The sequence below is a fragment of the Lytechinus variegatus genome, chromosome 3 (assembly GCF_018143015.1).
Source record: "Lytechinus variegatus isolate NC3 chromosome 3, Lvar_3.0, whole genome shotgun sequence".
Taxonomy (NCBI): Eukaryota; Metazoa; Echinodermata; class Echinoidea; order Temnopleuroida; family Toxopneustidae; genus Lytechinus; species Lytechinus variegatus.
The window spans coordinates 19401759-19417418 of NC_054742.1; the positions used below are offsets into that span (position 1 = coordinate 19401759).

Consider the following 15660-nt stretch of genomic DNA (forward strand, 5'->3'; position numbering starts at 1 on the left):
ACTCTGATAGAATTGACCCCAACCTCAAAGCAATTTAGTGAAACCTTGAGTGAGGATTTAATATTGAGCCAGAAATTGTTCTAAGGAATATAATTTAGCAAATCAACTTCTTAAAGGCATGCTCATCCGCTTTCACTGTCTTTGTTATTATTCAAGAACTTGAGCTTACTTGAAAATGCTTTCAACGGTTTAGGTGAACTTGTATTGTACATAGCCAAGTTGAACGGTTGTTTTGTTCTATTATTTCATCAAGCTAAATTTAGTTGTGGTTTTACACTCCCAGAAATGATGTCAATTTATTTACAAAATATTATTTTATGAGAAAAAAGGGGTTTGAATTTTGCTTAACTTCCTTTTTGCATTCATAGCTTATAAGATCAGAGGTAAAGGATCATTTATCAGTGTACTATGTACAATGAATTAGTGCTGCCTTTCCCCTTTTAACCTTATCTATAATATTTGTTGCTCTCCATTTTGTCTTGTTCTGTTATTTTTTTCTCTGTATTGTGCATTTCTTTTATACATACATGTAGGAATTTCACTCCTATTGATGTTCTGAAACCAATATTTGTTATTCTGTGATGTTTTTACCATTGAATTTATTTCATTTTATGATAGCCATCTAACTGTGAAATAATGAGGGAGATTTGGTTTGGGAGTTGGATGTACAGGTATTTCCCACCCTGTAATAATGGAATTAGCCTTGGACACAAAACTCTGATATAACACATTCTGACTTGATGATAGATATTTCAATTCACAAGGATGTTTAGTTATTGATGGCCATCAAACCTTTGGCGTTATTCAATTGTATATAATGTGATATTAGAGAATAGTATGGTTTCATTCATACTTATCTTTGATTACAAGTATACAGCTTCTACATATATGAAATCACTAAAGTATGTTTTGTAAATAAGCATGCTTGTGCCAACGTAAGTAAATAAAGAAATCTTTCTTCATATTTCTCCTTTGTTATAACTAGAGGAAAGTATGTTTTCTGATATACCTGGTGCTCCTTTCCAGCTTACATTCCATAATAAAAATCGGCAAGTTTTCATCAATTTATGTTGATTTAGAGTCCCTTAAATTTAACTTATCAAATAATATCAATGGCAAGCTTTCAATTTTTCCACTTTTCTGTCCCATTATTTTCTTTAGAATATAGGATGTTCTTACTCCTCCTGCCTTTATAGATCTACAATTATTTTTAGTTTCTGTTAAGCACCATATTATTTTATGACGTTTTATAGGAGCATTATACGTGTATGTCAAGTATGTATGTCTTATTGGTTGCCATTTCCCTTTTGTTTTATTTTTTATTTGTTCTTTTCCAGAGATCCTTATTACATGCATGGATAATAAATACTTATTTGTAAATATAACTATGTCTTGATTGATTTTGTTTTGGTTACTAAGGCCCTATCAGAGGCCCGTTTCATAAAGGACAACTACCGTGGTAACGGCTCATCAGCCAATCAGAATCAAGGTTACCATGGTAGTTGCCATAATGGCAAAGTTACAACAGTTAAGTCTTTTATGATATGGGCCCCAGATCACAAGGCAACATCAATACCAACTACATGTACCATAGCAACAATGCTCAATAGCCAATCAATATCAAGATTTCTATGGTAGTGAAGATGCTATGGACGAATGTTCTTATTTAGTCAATGAACTCGTGATGTTCTATATCATTGACTTCTGTCATTCAGTACATGTTTCTTAGGTTTAGCCTCATGAGGGCAGTTGCCAATTAATTGAAATAGATTCAAAATAGTGAATTTATATACAAGCACAGAATTAAAAAAAAAATGGTTAAATCATGGGAAAATGATGTGCATTTGATGTTCCAATCATTTCATTTTGAAAAGATATAGGTTATATTTTGATAGATTGATGGTTATTCTGAATAGTTTCCTCTTTCTTCCTTCAATTTGACCCCCCCCTTTAGATCTCTGCCGCTGATCACGCGATCGCTGCAAAAATTTGCATTCGCGTAGAGCCGGATGTAAACTACAAGACTGGATGGTAAAATTTTAAAGAAATTAATTTTTGATAATTTTTATTAATTATGCAAATAGCGTATGAAATTTGCCCTAAATTTTGTTTTTTGTGTATGTTTTTACCTTCAACTCAATATACATAGCTAGCAGAATGCTAATTTTTGGTTGGAGTATCAATTATTGTATTTCTAACAAATTTCTACCAAAAAAAATTGCAAAAATATAATTGTAATTGTAAAAATGTATTTTATTGTTTTTTAAATTCTTATGTATTTCTTTGTTTTTTCAAACCTTTGTTTTTTATTGTTATTTTCCAATGAACTTTGTCGGGGACCCTTCTGCGATCATAAATAGCATGAAATAAATCCATTTAAACCAACAAAAGTAAAAATAATCATACATCTATGATTTTTGGTTGAAAAACACACGGAATCATGTTTTTGAACAATTTCGGGTCTGACATGCACTTCCAAAATGTTGCGTAATTTCAGAACCGCGTCCCCGGGCGTCACAATTTTGGTCTCAAAAGATGCGCAAGACTTGAAAGTAAAATTCAGTGAGCGGCGCGATAAAAAAACTTTGCGCGACGGCGTAGTGATGAATTTGTCGAGGGGGGTCAAATTGACCCCCCCCCCCGTTTAATAAGGGTTGAAGCAATTCTTAGTAGTAAGCTGCTCCTTTGTCAGTAATGAAAAATAATACACCAAATGTTTCATGAACATGCAGCAATCTTATCTGATCAAAGAAAACCTCGTGTTGAATGAATATCTAAGATAGGTCCATATCTATACTGCCATCCACTGGAAAATAGAAGCAACTGATTTTTTTTTCAGTAACTATTTTCTTGATTTGGGATATTTTATTATGCTCTACCTGATGCCCAATGAATTTGAGTCACATTGCCCCCAATTTCTGAAATAAGATATTTCAAATTCAAGTAATTCTATACATTTTCGCAGGAGGCTTCATGATACAGTAATTTAATTAAATTTTTTCTGTCCCTGGTGTTTCAATGGTTGATATTTCTTATCTTGTATAGTTGATACTGAATTGTATTTTTTTCTTCACCAAATAAAACAATGGCAAATTTACCTCATTTTCTAAAAAACCCATACCACAGAGTTACTCCATTTAACCAGAAGACAGGAGTATACTTGTATAGTTCAGAGATGCCAAGTTCAAAGACCAGCTATGCTTGAGATTTTCTGTGAATCTGAGTGAGATTACAGACATTGTGTACAATGTATATGGGGATAGGCTGTGATAGTTGCGTGAGACAGAGATTTGAGGGGATGAACAAGAGTCCAAAATGCTTGAGTCTCACGCATAATGCGTGAGACTTGGTAGCTCTGATAGTTCCCAATTATTTGCCAATCATGGCAAGATTTCCAGTTTATATAAAGAAAGAATGACTCTGTCACACTTGAACAAAGAAAATCTGGAACATTGTTTTTCAGTTTTTGACAAGAATGACTGCATTTTTTTATTCTCAGTTTTTATCTTACATCTACAGCAAGCTAAAGCAGAACAAGTGAACAACTGACAGTTCAAAAAGATATGACTACATTTGAACACATCTTCCATAAAGACTACAAGAGCACAGTGTACAGTTAGAGATATTCAGTTTTCTAAAGAGTATTGTGTTCTACTATAGGAATACAAAGTCATTTCCATTTTAAGACACAACAATGGTTAAACTTAATTCGATATGAATGGATTATCCAATGACCCTTGTTGAGTCAAAGACACTCATAACATTATTATGAACATTCAAATCAGTTTATGAATGTTCATTAATTTTCATATTGGAAGAAGGCTGAAACAGGAAGAAAGTTGGAAATATCAAATCATATAATTGTTAATTTCTTTCAATAATGAAAATCTAAAGTTCAGTGAACAGAAGTAACTAAAGCATATGAGAAAATTTCTATTTCCTGTTCGATCGGATTTGGTACTAGTCAAGCTTTAACATCTAGAATGTACTAAAAAAATGAATTTCTCTATGGACTGTAAATTCAACAGAGTAAGACTTTATTTCTCACACAAGGACAAGATCTATACAATCCTAAGGTGGTTTGGACACCCCAATTGATTCAGAGGAATGTACAGGTCAAACAAAGGTCTAGAGGGGGGAGCTATTGTATGTGAATAGTTCAACCCTACAAACATTTGTCTGACAAGAGCATTCCAGTGCCAATTTCAGGTTTAAAAAGGCAGCTTATCAAACTGCATCCAGAAAAATTTACAACAAACATAACTTTTGAGTCAAAAATGGTTATCAAACAATGAAAGAAAAGACCATAGTACAGGAAGCTATACAAGGATGCTCAATGAGTCATATCATATGGAAGATAACAAAAATTGCATAATTCAAATAATATTTCCAGAAGAAATCACAAAACATTCAAGAATGAAATCAATATATAAGAAACAAAATATCCAAATTAAATATCCAAAATTTATTTTCTATTCATTCTTACATTTCTTTTATCCTTTAAATAATAAAGAATTATTCAAATTATGTGTGATCCAGTACCTGTCTATCATTTTCGGGTGCATAATATATTTCAATCCCTAGGTTTTAATCACTTAATGACTGATCAATGTAACATCTTTCTTTTATCTTACAAAATGCAGCTGATACTATAACATCTGCACAATCAATACAGATATATCTCAACATGTACATAACATCCATTCAAAACCAATATTTACAAGCATATCAACTCCAACTCCAACATTCCCTATCCGTCGGTAATTGTTTCCTTGACTGATCTGGTATTGTTATGGTCCATAAATTACTGTAGGAAAAAAATTGCTAGTTAACATCCTATTAAATTAAAGTGGTTTGGCATTCCAACATTTCAGAAAGCAACAGCTATATTAATTGTCCCTTGACACCAACATGAATACAAAACCAAAATTATTTCATGAACTGAGATTAATTTTTGTTTTAAATGGAACTGTGCAAATAGTACAAATCAACAAAGGTGATACATTGGATGGAGATATGATTTTGATCTCTTAACACCTGTGCTTACATTATTAAACGATATATTGCCTAATAATAGGAAGTCTTTGGCCATTTTCTGTAGAAATAATAAAACAAATTTATACAAATCATTTCCATACTTCTGAATACAGGGAAAGGTGAAAATTTCTATCTAAACTTAAATCTCAACTGGAGAAGTAATCTACATGTAAGTACATATACCAGGAGTGATAGAAAAACCAAGAGGGTATAATCTAAAATTTCTCTTTCATTACAATTAATATATCTATTGAAAAAAATGTGCTAACCAAAATATACAAATACTTTAAACATGGCAAGGCATTTTATACAACAAAATGATAATAAAATGTAGTAGGTGCAATAAATTGTATCTAGCTCAATCATAATTACAAAAGAATGTTAACAGCAAAAATAATAAATAACTACAATAAAGACTAAAATAAAGAATATACTGCTTAGCAGTGATATTAAAAACACACACACATGTTAAAGAAATTTTATACAAGCATTGCAAGAGTAAAACATCACTAATTATGGTGAATGAAAAACATTTAAACTGTATACATAACATTTTTATTGTTCCTATTTTATTGAATGATTCTCCTATTTTGAAGCTTGATCAGTGTATTCTTAAAGCAAAGTAAGCACATGCTCAAAATAAGATCAGAGTTCATTTTGCTTTCAGTACATTGTGAGACAGGATAGACATAAATAATGAAAAAAAACAACTGACAAACAGTAATATTTTTTTTCTCATGATGATACTGTACTTTCATGGAAACTGTTCTTAAATAGTACTGTACAAATAATTTACATATACAATTTCATGTACTTTCCAAAGTTTGATGGACATGGTTATTTCATTTTGTATCATAAAGAAACATAGAGCTTAGAAATCAACAAATCTTAATATATTACTCATTAAATTCATTCAAATATCAAAAAGATTTCAGATCAAATCATAGACACCCTTATGTAAGAAAACTTTCAATGCTAGTTATCAGTATCATAGTACATGCATTTCATATCATTTGCACATGGTTTACAACAATTATATTTGAGCAAATACAGGCTTAATAACACGAGTATAAAACAAAAACTGTACACTTTGATATCAACTTTCACAATCCATTCACTCTTGTTTAAAATATTCCAGTTTGTCCTTGGTTTGCAAACTCATATTAGCCTATCTGTACAAGTAGATTTGCAATTGCCCCCTCGTTGGTAGAAAATTTATAGTCCATCAAGTGCAGTTTCTCAGCTGTTATTACTGTCATACAGAAGTCTCATTGCTGCTTCCACCACTATTTAAAAGGTTAGGAAGGGAGGGAGGGAGGGAAAGGGTGTAAAATAAGACAAGAAACAAAAATAAACTTATAAATACACATAATAATCATGCAAACATAATTAAATGGAAACAAATTTCAAATCATAGAGGAAATAAATTTTCAGAAGTTTTTCTTAAATCAGAAGCTGAAGATCAATAACAAAATAATGATTACCATTACTGGGTTTGGATTTCCTACTTGCCTTTGTCCATGTTGAAATTACAAGTTCTAATTGAAATGCTGAGAGGGTTAATCAGTTGTTCTTTATTTAAAAAAAGGGGGGGGGGCAGATGAGGTGTTGGACAGCTCAGGAGGGTTGCAACATGCACATAATGGACAAAGTTTACATGAAACTGACAGCATAGTATGGTTAAATCATACACTCTTTCCTATTTCTTTTAAAAAGCATATTATAAAGATCACAATGATAAAAAAAAATGCTTTATATTGCAAGAAAGATCTAGATGGAAAATATGAGTTTTGCATGATATCTATGGCTATTTACCATTGCAAATGAAAGTTAAAAGAAGAAATAAAAATCAGACATTTTTATTTTGAATAGGAAATCTCATGTAAGGTCATTAAAAAATAAGCAATGCACTGCAAAGAAATTATGTCCAAGATATGAAAATGAAGAATTTCAAAAAATCAGAAAGGTTTAACTATGATGCAATTATCAAGACACAACACACCTCCTTATAAGTTGCTGTCAATGGGAAAGAGAATTTTCTGGATACAAAAATTTGCTGAAAACTATTTTGATTGACCTTTATTACCCATAAAAAAGCTCTAAAGATTATTTAATGATAAAAAGTGTGAATAATGCAAATTGATTGAATAAAAATTGCCCCAATGAAATTTAAGTAAAGAATGAAATTACATCTCTTGAAATTAAGTATTACATGGATTAATTGCAAACCAAATACCACTGCAAATTATTCAAAACCAAAATGATGTAAAATGTATTGTTAGTATTAGAAGGGAGATATCCCCTGGCTACTTACGATCTTAAATCAACACAACTGGTGAAATAATAAGAACAAAAGGAAAAACAAAGGTAAAATCATGCTAACATGGTCACAGCATAACATCACTCTGATTTCAAGAACAATAAAAAGGGATTGGGACCTGACTTTGAGCGGATTCCTAGAAGTTCAGATCTTGATCATGATAATTTCAACTACTTGTATTATTTTTTTTCCTCTCCCTATAAAACCAATGTAAAAATCAACATTTTCATATAAAAGAAGGAAATCATGTAAAAGGAACAATGAAATATTGATATTATTTTTGCTTGTATTGAATTAACAAGTTCCATTATGAAAACTGGGATGTGATTACATTGGGAAACATGCAAGGGATTTGATAAAACTGCAGCCTGACTTAACTGTTTATTACCAGACAGTTCATTTATCACTATTGAATAAGAGAAACAAAGAGAAGAAAAAGTTGTAATTTTGGTGATGTAGTCCTGATATTAGGGAGTTTTCCCACAGAGCACAGAATGAACCCTATCACGCAGCAAATGCATTGAAAATGCAAGTCAAATCGAAATGAAGTCTCTTGAGGGTTGGTAAATAAAACCAGCAGTTTCGGCCATGACAACACATAGGCAATTTTTCGTCAGCTATCACACAGACAAAATTTATGTTCCAATTCACCGACCCTTTACAAAGATTTAATTGTGATTTGACTTGTATTATCAATGCATTGGCTGCGTTGTAGGATTCATTCTACACCACTGTGCAAAAACTCCCTATTTATATTTTGCTCACAACTGTAATTTAAATACATGGGTACAAAATAAACAGAGGGCAGCGCAATGGATTATTCAAATCAAACTCCTAAAGGACAAGATGAGACAAACTCTATATTGTGGACCCAAGTCATATGTTGCCAGGGATGAAGAATCAAGGAGATAACATATGTAAATCCTCTTAAATTAAAAAGTCTACCACTTCTGATATTCATTTTTATGTTTTGATGGAGAACTACACTTGGCCTGTCTTCTATTTGCTTGAATTAGAGCTAACAATTTTCTTTGAGCATTTAGAATTCTTCAGTTCATAGTAGATCAATTTGCCTATATTAATAAAAATCATTTCAATTTTGCCCAGAGCGGGGCCCAGAGTATGCATCTGTACGTGTTGGGGAAGTAGGACAGAATCATCTTTTACATCTTTGAAATTTGTTATTTTATATTTACATGTAGTTGCAGTGCACTTTCATACAACAAGGTCACAATAATCACCCATACAAAGCATCACATTAAACAAGCATAATTCTTAGTAGTTCACAGTTGTAGTACATGCCTCTAGTACAATATTGAGGTATAGATCCAAGAAATTCTAATCCATCTTTCATCTATTTATATCTTGCTTGGAAAGATATCGATTTTGTCCATAATTCATGATATGAACATGATTTTAATATACATATCTTTGAAATGTAGCAGTCACAGATTTCACAATGACACAAAATCACAACATTTATCAAGCTCCTTTCCTTTCACTTCCTAAAATGTAATGTGTACAATACATGTGGGGAGTAGATTTGAACTTCATTTTTTTTCATTCAGCACCATATAGCATAATAATGATTGTTTTAAGAGCCCCCATCTCCTGTAAAATGAGAACAAACCTATCTATTGATATGTTAATTTCTGATCTCAATCTCATGATTAAAAAGAGCATATAAATAACAAGTAATAAGTGCACAACATACACACATATATAGAGACATCATATCATTTTATGTCCCATTCACCAGTCTAGTATAATACATTCCCTGTCCACACACCTTACTCATATATATACCCATCTGCTCAAAAGTCTTATTTACAATGCTTCCCCCCCAAAAAAATCATATTCTCAACTGCTTGTCACAAACATTTACATTTTAATGTGTGTCTATGTCAATAATATAATAAAATCATCTTCTTGTTCATAGCTTCATAGCATTTTTTTTCAAATCCCATACGAATGGACTAAATATTAATTGTCAAAATTTTAGAGTCATTTCCTGTATCTGCTTATTATTTTTATGGTTATGATAATAGACACAATGGCCAATTGACGAACCCTGAATTGAACAAAACTGTGGACGTACATTTTGTTGAAGTACTTAACAGAAGGCCTTACAAAGAATGGTCAGGTCAAAGTCATTTCTTAGAGTCAAATAAGATTATTAAAGATTTGTCTACAAACAGATACAAGAGAGGATATGAAGTGTACTAGTTGTATATTTTTATATGATTATTATTATAAAAGCAGCAAGAATATTTATCCTATATCATCTGTTAATGTAGTACCCTCTCACCAAAGACAAGTGTAATTTGCGTACATAAACAAACCACAGTTTCAGGGTTAGGGATCATAAAATGGTCTAAAAAGAAGTTCACAGAATAAAGGGAATATAAAGAGAGGCAATTTAAAGATCAGTGACAGGCACGCACTCTGAATCGTTGTCTCCTTGACCTCCAGCCGGCCTAACAGTCAGTTTGTCCCTGTGGCTTGTGACATCAGCTGGAATCTTAGTCAGACTACTATGTGAGCTGCTTGTGGTATTTGGTGATCCTTTATGAGAGCTACCTGGTGTCTTCATGATACCTTTTAATGGTAGGATATCAGGACGTTGAGAGACTGCCGGTAAGTGTGTCCGACTTCCTGTACGTGGTAGGAGGACAAGGATAGGGACATAATGTAAGTGTTTCATACATTATGAAGCAACAATATGAAATGGAATGAATTAATTTTAAACACAAGCAGCAAATATAGAGAAAAATACACATAACTCTGGCAATATCACTCAAAAAGAAAACAAATATAGTCCATATATCAGTTAGTCTGAAGCAAAAAAATAATAATTAATAAATAAACAGGCAATGAAAGAAAAAAAATATATATGTCACAGATTAATGAAAGTTTTTATTATTATTACAAACTACACTTTGCAGAACTTATGCTATATAAATATTAGTTCAAGGTATGATTGAACAACTAAGTTTACAAGTTAGACAAAAGACATTCCATCAGAAATACAAAAATTTCACTATCTTTTCCCAAAATCAATACTTCATCTGTTTTCCAACTTCTTTCATAAAATGAATTTGCCTAGAATATATTTGAATAGTGATAAGTATGCTAACCTGACACACTTCCACTGTTCTGACTTCCATCTCTATCACTATCTGGTGGAGGGAGTTTAGGATCTAATATCTTAAGCTCTGCTCTATGGCGTGACTCATTATCATTTGTTAAAATATCACCAGAATATATTTTCTTGTGAAGCATCTCTGGTGATGGTTTTACTGCACAAAAATGAAGAAAAGGAAAATTATGATTTCATACAGGGAAATAAAAAAAAACAAGATTTGAAGGCAAAAAAATCAACTGAGAAAAATAAAGCATGCAATTTAAAAAGCCTGTAATACTTAAATTAAGTCAAATTGGATACCAAATAAGCTATTTCTTCCATTATTCAAATTCATCGAACATATACAAGTGAATCTGTTTAGTAAGATGACATAGTCATATGTCATCTTTATATGTTGGGGACAAGCCCTTGACAGGCCCCGGGCCTTTGTTTGTCCCTCCACTTTTTAATATTCTGTTAATGTTCCGTACTTTGTTTATCCATTTGTTTTTGTACCAAGTAAGTCTATGTATTGTATTATTCATTGTTCTTTGAATCACTTTGTGCAATTTTGATGTAATATTTATTGAATTGTGGAAATAAAATGAATTGAATTGAATAATGAAAACCATTTTTATTAATATATATTATTACCTTTCCATACATGAAAAAAAATCATTACAAATCTATCATCAATTTTATTTCAATACAACTTTTTACCCCCATTTCATTTCAAATTTAGATCATTATTATGATCAATCCATCCTTATTTTATTGATGCTATCAGAAAAGTATCGCAATAAAGAAAGTATCCTAATTCACAAATTCAATTATTCTTACCTTTTGGTGTACTATGGATTGGTGCTATGGTAGTTTGGGGAATATTATCTGAAAAGTAAAAAAGTTAGGTTATGTTAAAGAACTAAAATTCAATACACTCTTTTAGTATCACCAATCTAACTTTATCTCTTTCAATATTCTCATACCGTAAATGAATATATATGATTTATATGCATGTTTTTTGCTCGAGAGATCACTCACTGCAGTAGCTAGCATCCACCAATTATCTAATCCATCTAATTGTCAAATTGTCATTGGTGTAGGAAGGTTTTTTTAACCCGCCGTCGGATCAAAGTAAATATCAAAATTACTTATGTATTACATCACACTTAAACAGGTTTAAATGAATGAGATATAAACAACAATAGACTCTTTAATTTAAGCATAAAAGTCAAAGCCAGCCCTCTAAAATAATATCACAGTTGCTTATACTTAAGTAATAACATAATTAACATCAGATTTCAATTTGCTACTGATATACTTTATTTACCTGGTAAATGAACTTTTTTAGGTGTGCTTTTCCATTGTTCTTTATTAGGTAAGGGTGCTATTTCCTCATCGTCAGAAGAATGAGATGATGCTAATGACATACTATCTCTTTGACGCTGAACTGATGCATCACTGTCTGAATCAGAATCATTATCTGAAGAGAAACAAAAATCATATTATTATCATTTACTCCTAGAGAGATGCTAACTGATAGCTCAAAAAAATCCTGAAAACCCAGGCCGGGGGTCCAGGGGCCCGCCCAGGGCCCCTGGCGGGGTCAAGGGCGAAGCCCCCTGAAGCTGGAACGTTTTCTTATTCTTTAGAGGGCTGAAATCATTAATCTACAGTAGTACATAACAAATAATTAATGACATAATAAACTTCATATCATAGGCAAGAAAGGTGCTCAAAAAAAAAAATCATGTAACCCGTACTCATTACGGTACGGGTTAACCTGCTGCGGGTTAAAATGCTGCGGCCATGGGTGCGACTCGGGACGGGTGTATGTAGCAGCTGGGGTGCCCTTTTTCACTCACTGTACTCATCAACAAGACAATCCTATACTATTGAAAATCCATAAATCACAATTTCTATCAAAATGCTGGATAGTTCACACATATGAATTGATGAATACGCACCAGAGAACATATATTTCATGGTAGCAAATAGGTTTTCAGCTGAAATCCCGCGGCAGACAACCAATCACTCACGCAGCAGCAGGCAATTGCAGCCACACCGGGCCGTGCTTCGAGCGGTTCTACCGGGCGATCGCCCGACTGGGATAGCGCTGACACCCGTATCCCTGCAGGGTATAGGGCGGCGTTTGCAACTGCTACAATGTATTGCTCGCGCGTACCGTGCAAGTACAGTACCAGCTAAACTTCATGCTGCGCACAACGCTAATAATTTTCCGTCTGCGCAAATTGGCCATCCAAAATTGAAATTGCGCTCTCCGTAGCGAACTCCGTGACAAGATTTGGAGGGGAAATTTTTACGGATTTCACTTTGACAATCGATTTTTTTTTCCGGAATATTTTTCAGCAAAGGAAAAAATCCGGAATTCCGGAAAAATCCGGAAAATTAGCAACTTTACTCCTATAACAGAAGTAGGGAATAGATTTGATGTTTGGGTGAAGAGACAAGCTCTATTAAGGAGAGAATTATTTTTTTCCGATATCTGTGAAAAATCCAAGTGTTTTCAATTTAAAACCCAATTAAAAAATCAAAATGTTTTAATGTAAAACCCGATTCAAAATAATGAATAGAAATGCAAGAAAATTCCTGGGATGAAATTTCATGTAAAAGCAATAGATCATGTGGGATTATTTAAACAATGTGCAATGTTAGCTTGTTTGAAATACACATTATATGAGCCATATGGCTTCAGCCTATCAAATGTAGGTGATAGAAACTAACATATTTTCAAAAGTTCAATTGAAATATGAAAAATAACATTTAAAGAGTTTTACATAAAAAGGTAGGTGAAACACATGCATTTGTGTATGTTAATGAATTGTAGTATTCATTTGTTTTTCAAGAACAGTTATGTGTAAGTCTTTGCAGGGAGAATATACACATGCAAGAGAATTCAGAAAATTACTTATTGAAAACTCAGAGGCTGAATAAAGTCACAAAGTAATAAACAAACAAAATATACAAATAAATGACAGAAAAGTATTCATGTACAGATTTCATACACATAATTAACATCCCTCATGTCAGATTAATCATGAATTAGATCAGCATCATTATTGAAATGAGAGCAAAATTAATATAAAATATTAGAAAATACATATGAAAAGTTATGGTCGATATATGCTTTTCATATTGAACAAATCGATATACATGCTTTACTTTACAAATGATAAATATATTTTTCTTTAACAAAGTATCATGACTAATCAATCTTAATGCAATATTTTTTTTAAGCAGAAATGAGTATCATATAATTTCACTCCTACAAATAAAAACTTTAACTGTATTAATGAAAACAGAAGCTGTGATCAGAAAGGAAATATCAATAACAGTACAGAACATATGAAAAAACATGTGGATCATACTCAAATCACAGACACTGTGTACATAAATGACAGGTGGAAAAATAAAAGATGGAATATTGCTCAAATTTTATAGACAAAGCATTACCAAACATATCTCAGTATTAAATCATAAAAAGCAAATATTCTGCAGTGATAGTGGGGCTGGAGAACAGATTAAGCTGACGACAACCACGGATTTGGCCAGTAGAAGCTATCTTACCACGGCGTTTTCGTCTACGAGGGTTAGTATGATAGCTGCCTGAAGATGGTGTTCTGTTAGCAATACTATAATCATAGTCCCAGTCTGATGGTATGCAATGAAATGCAATCCAGGCAAGTACAGATGAATATTGTTAGTATTTAAGTGGTGAAGTGATAAACGTAAAGGACTAACACTTGTATATAATTACTATCAAAATGTATTTTGTGTATAAGATTAATTAAGTTACATCAAAATAAGTGCACCTGTCAATTGTAACTGTGGGTCCCAGTTTATCAGGGAATACTGGGTTACGTGCCATGTATTCGGTGGATTCACAATATGGTATGGCATCTATACGTTGCAGCGAATGGGCCAAATGTCTAACTTCGCAGTCAACATCGCACGCAGGTGCACAGTGCTAGTGTACTGTACTGTGACTATGGTGCTTTAAATATGAAAACCTGGATGTGGCATTGACTTGAATGAAACCACCCATGTCAGGACCATGTATGGGTTGTGGCAGCGAATGTGAGCTAGAAATTCTCCAGTGGTATGAAGGCCTGCCCAACATGGAAGTCCTTGGGGATTTGTCAGCTTTGAGGGACCGAAGTCCCAAGTTGTACCAGGGTACACATGGGCTGCAGTTACAATGATAGGTGCATAATACCTTGGGATTCATAATTCCAAAACATAAATTGGTGCTATATAAATTCCAAGATTGGATTGGATTGAAAGGGGAGGCCTATACGAATCATTGTATATATTCAAGAGGAAACACAAGGAATTTCTCAATATACATGTACATTCATTCTCCTTGTGATTTATTTATTACAGTCGTAAGGACATCACACACATAACATTTACATGAACACAAACATGAAAATGAAATGACAAAATCATTCAAGATGAGATCTTGTTTATTAGATGGGCTCCTACACATCATCTAGTATTGTGATTTCACAGTGCTTGTCAGTATGGTTTCAATCAGATTAAATTTGCTTTCTTTATGCATCCAGTGCAACAGAATTGATTTGCATTCCATGAGTAGGCCAGTGAGTCCATTGGGACTTTACTTACACAGCTTGACAGGCCAATCCTTTTGAAAGGTATACACTGCTTCTATAATAAAACCATTACGATCATTTAAGATTATTACAAAATTAGTTTAGAGAGGATACAATCCTGATTCTATTTCTAATAGGAGAAATATCTTAGAAGCATATACATGTAAACAAGTTATGAAAATTTATAAAAACTTTGAATTGCTTGAAAGCTGGAAATATCAGATTTCCTTTGTGCAGCGTAATCAATGTCAAATATTGAATGTCCGAACAACATATCAACATCATTACAGTATGTAGAGATGGAAAACTTCATTGTCATCACCTACACTAAGGCAATTTTTTTTTTTTTGCTTGTCAAATTTTTTTGGAACGAAATATCATTAATATTTGGTCAAAGCTCTTTTTTTTTTGCCTTGGTCCCCCCCCCCTTGTGGAAAATCCTGGATCTGCCCCGCCCTATCTACAAAATGAGAATTCTCAGCACCTTGAAACTACTTCACATTTAAACCACAAAGGAATATAAACTCAACTAACACAAAGAACAC

General features: G+C 32.7%; 1 protein-coding gene across 6 annotated transcripts in view; it reads right to left on the minus strand.

The window, feature by feature from the left end:
- Positions 1-3479: 3479 nt before the first annotated feature.
- LOC121410424 (cadherin EGF LAG seven-pass G-type receptor 2-like) overlaps positions 3480-15660 on the minus strand; it is a 69648-nt gene continuing 57467 nt past the window's right edge. For 3 of the 6 annotated variants that reach the window (XM_041602511.1, XM_041602510.1, XM_041602509.1), the window contains 6 exons: positions 11812-11964; positions 11322-11369; positions 10495-10656; positions 9802-10012; positions 7352-7369; positions 3480-6323 (listed from right to left, as the gene is read on the minus strand). In XM_041602511.1, the coding sequence (XP_041458445.1) occupies positions 6293-6323; positions 7352-7369; positions 9802-10012; positions 10495-10656; positions 11322-11369; positions 11812-11964 (623 nt within the window). In that variant the 3' untranslated portion in view covers positions 3480-6292. Of the gene's footprint in view, positions 6324-7351; positions 7370-9801; positions 10013-10494; positions 10657-11321; positions 11370-11811; positions 11965-15128; positions 15171-15660 lie in introns of all 6 variants that reach the window. The other 3 variants (XM_041602507.1, XM_041602506.1, XM_041602508.1) reach the window with 2 other exon arrangements.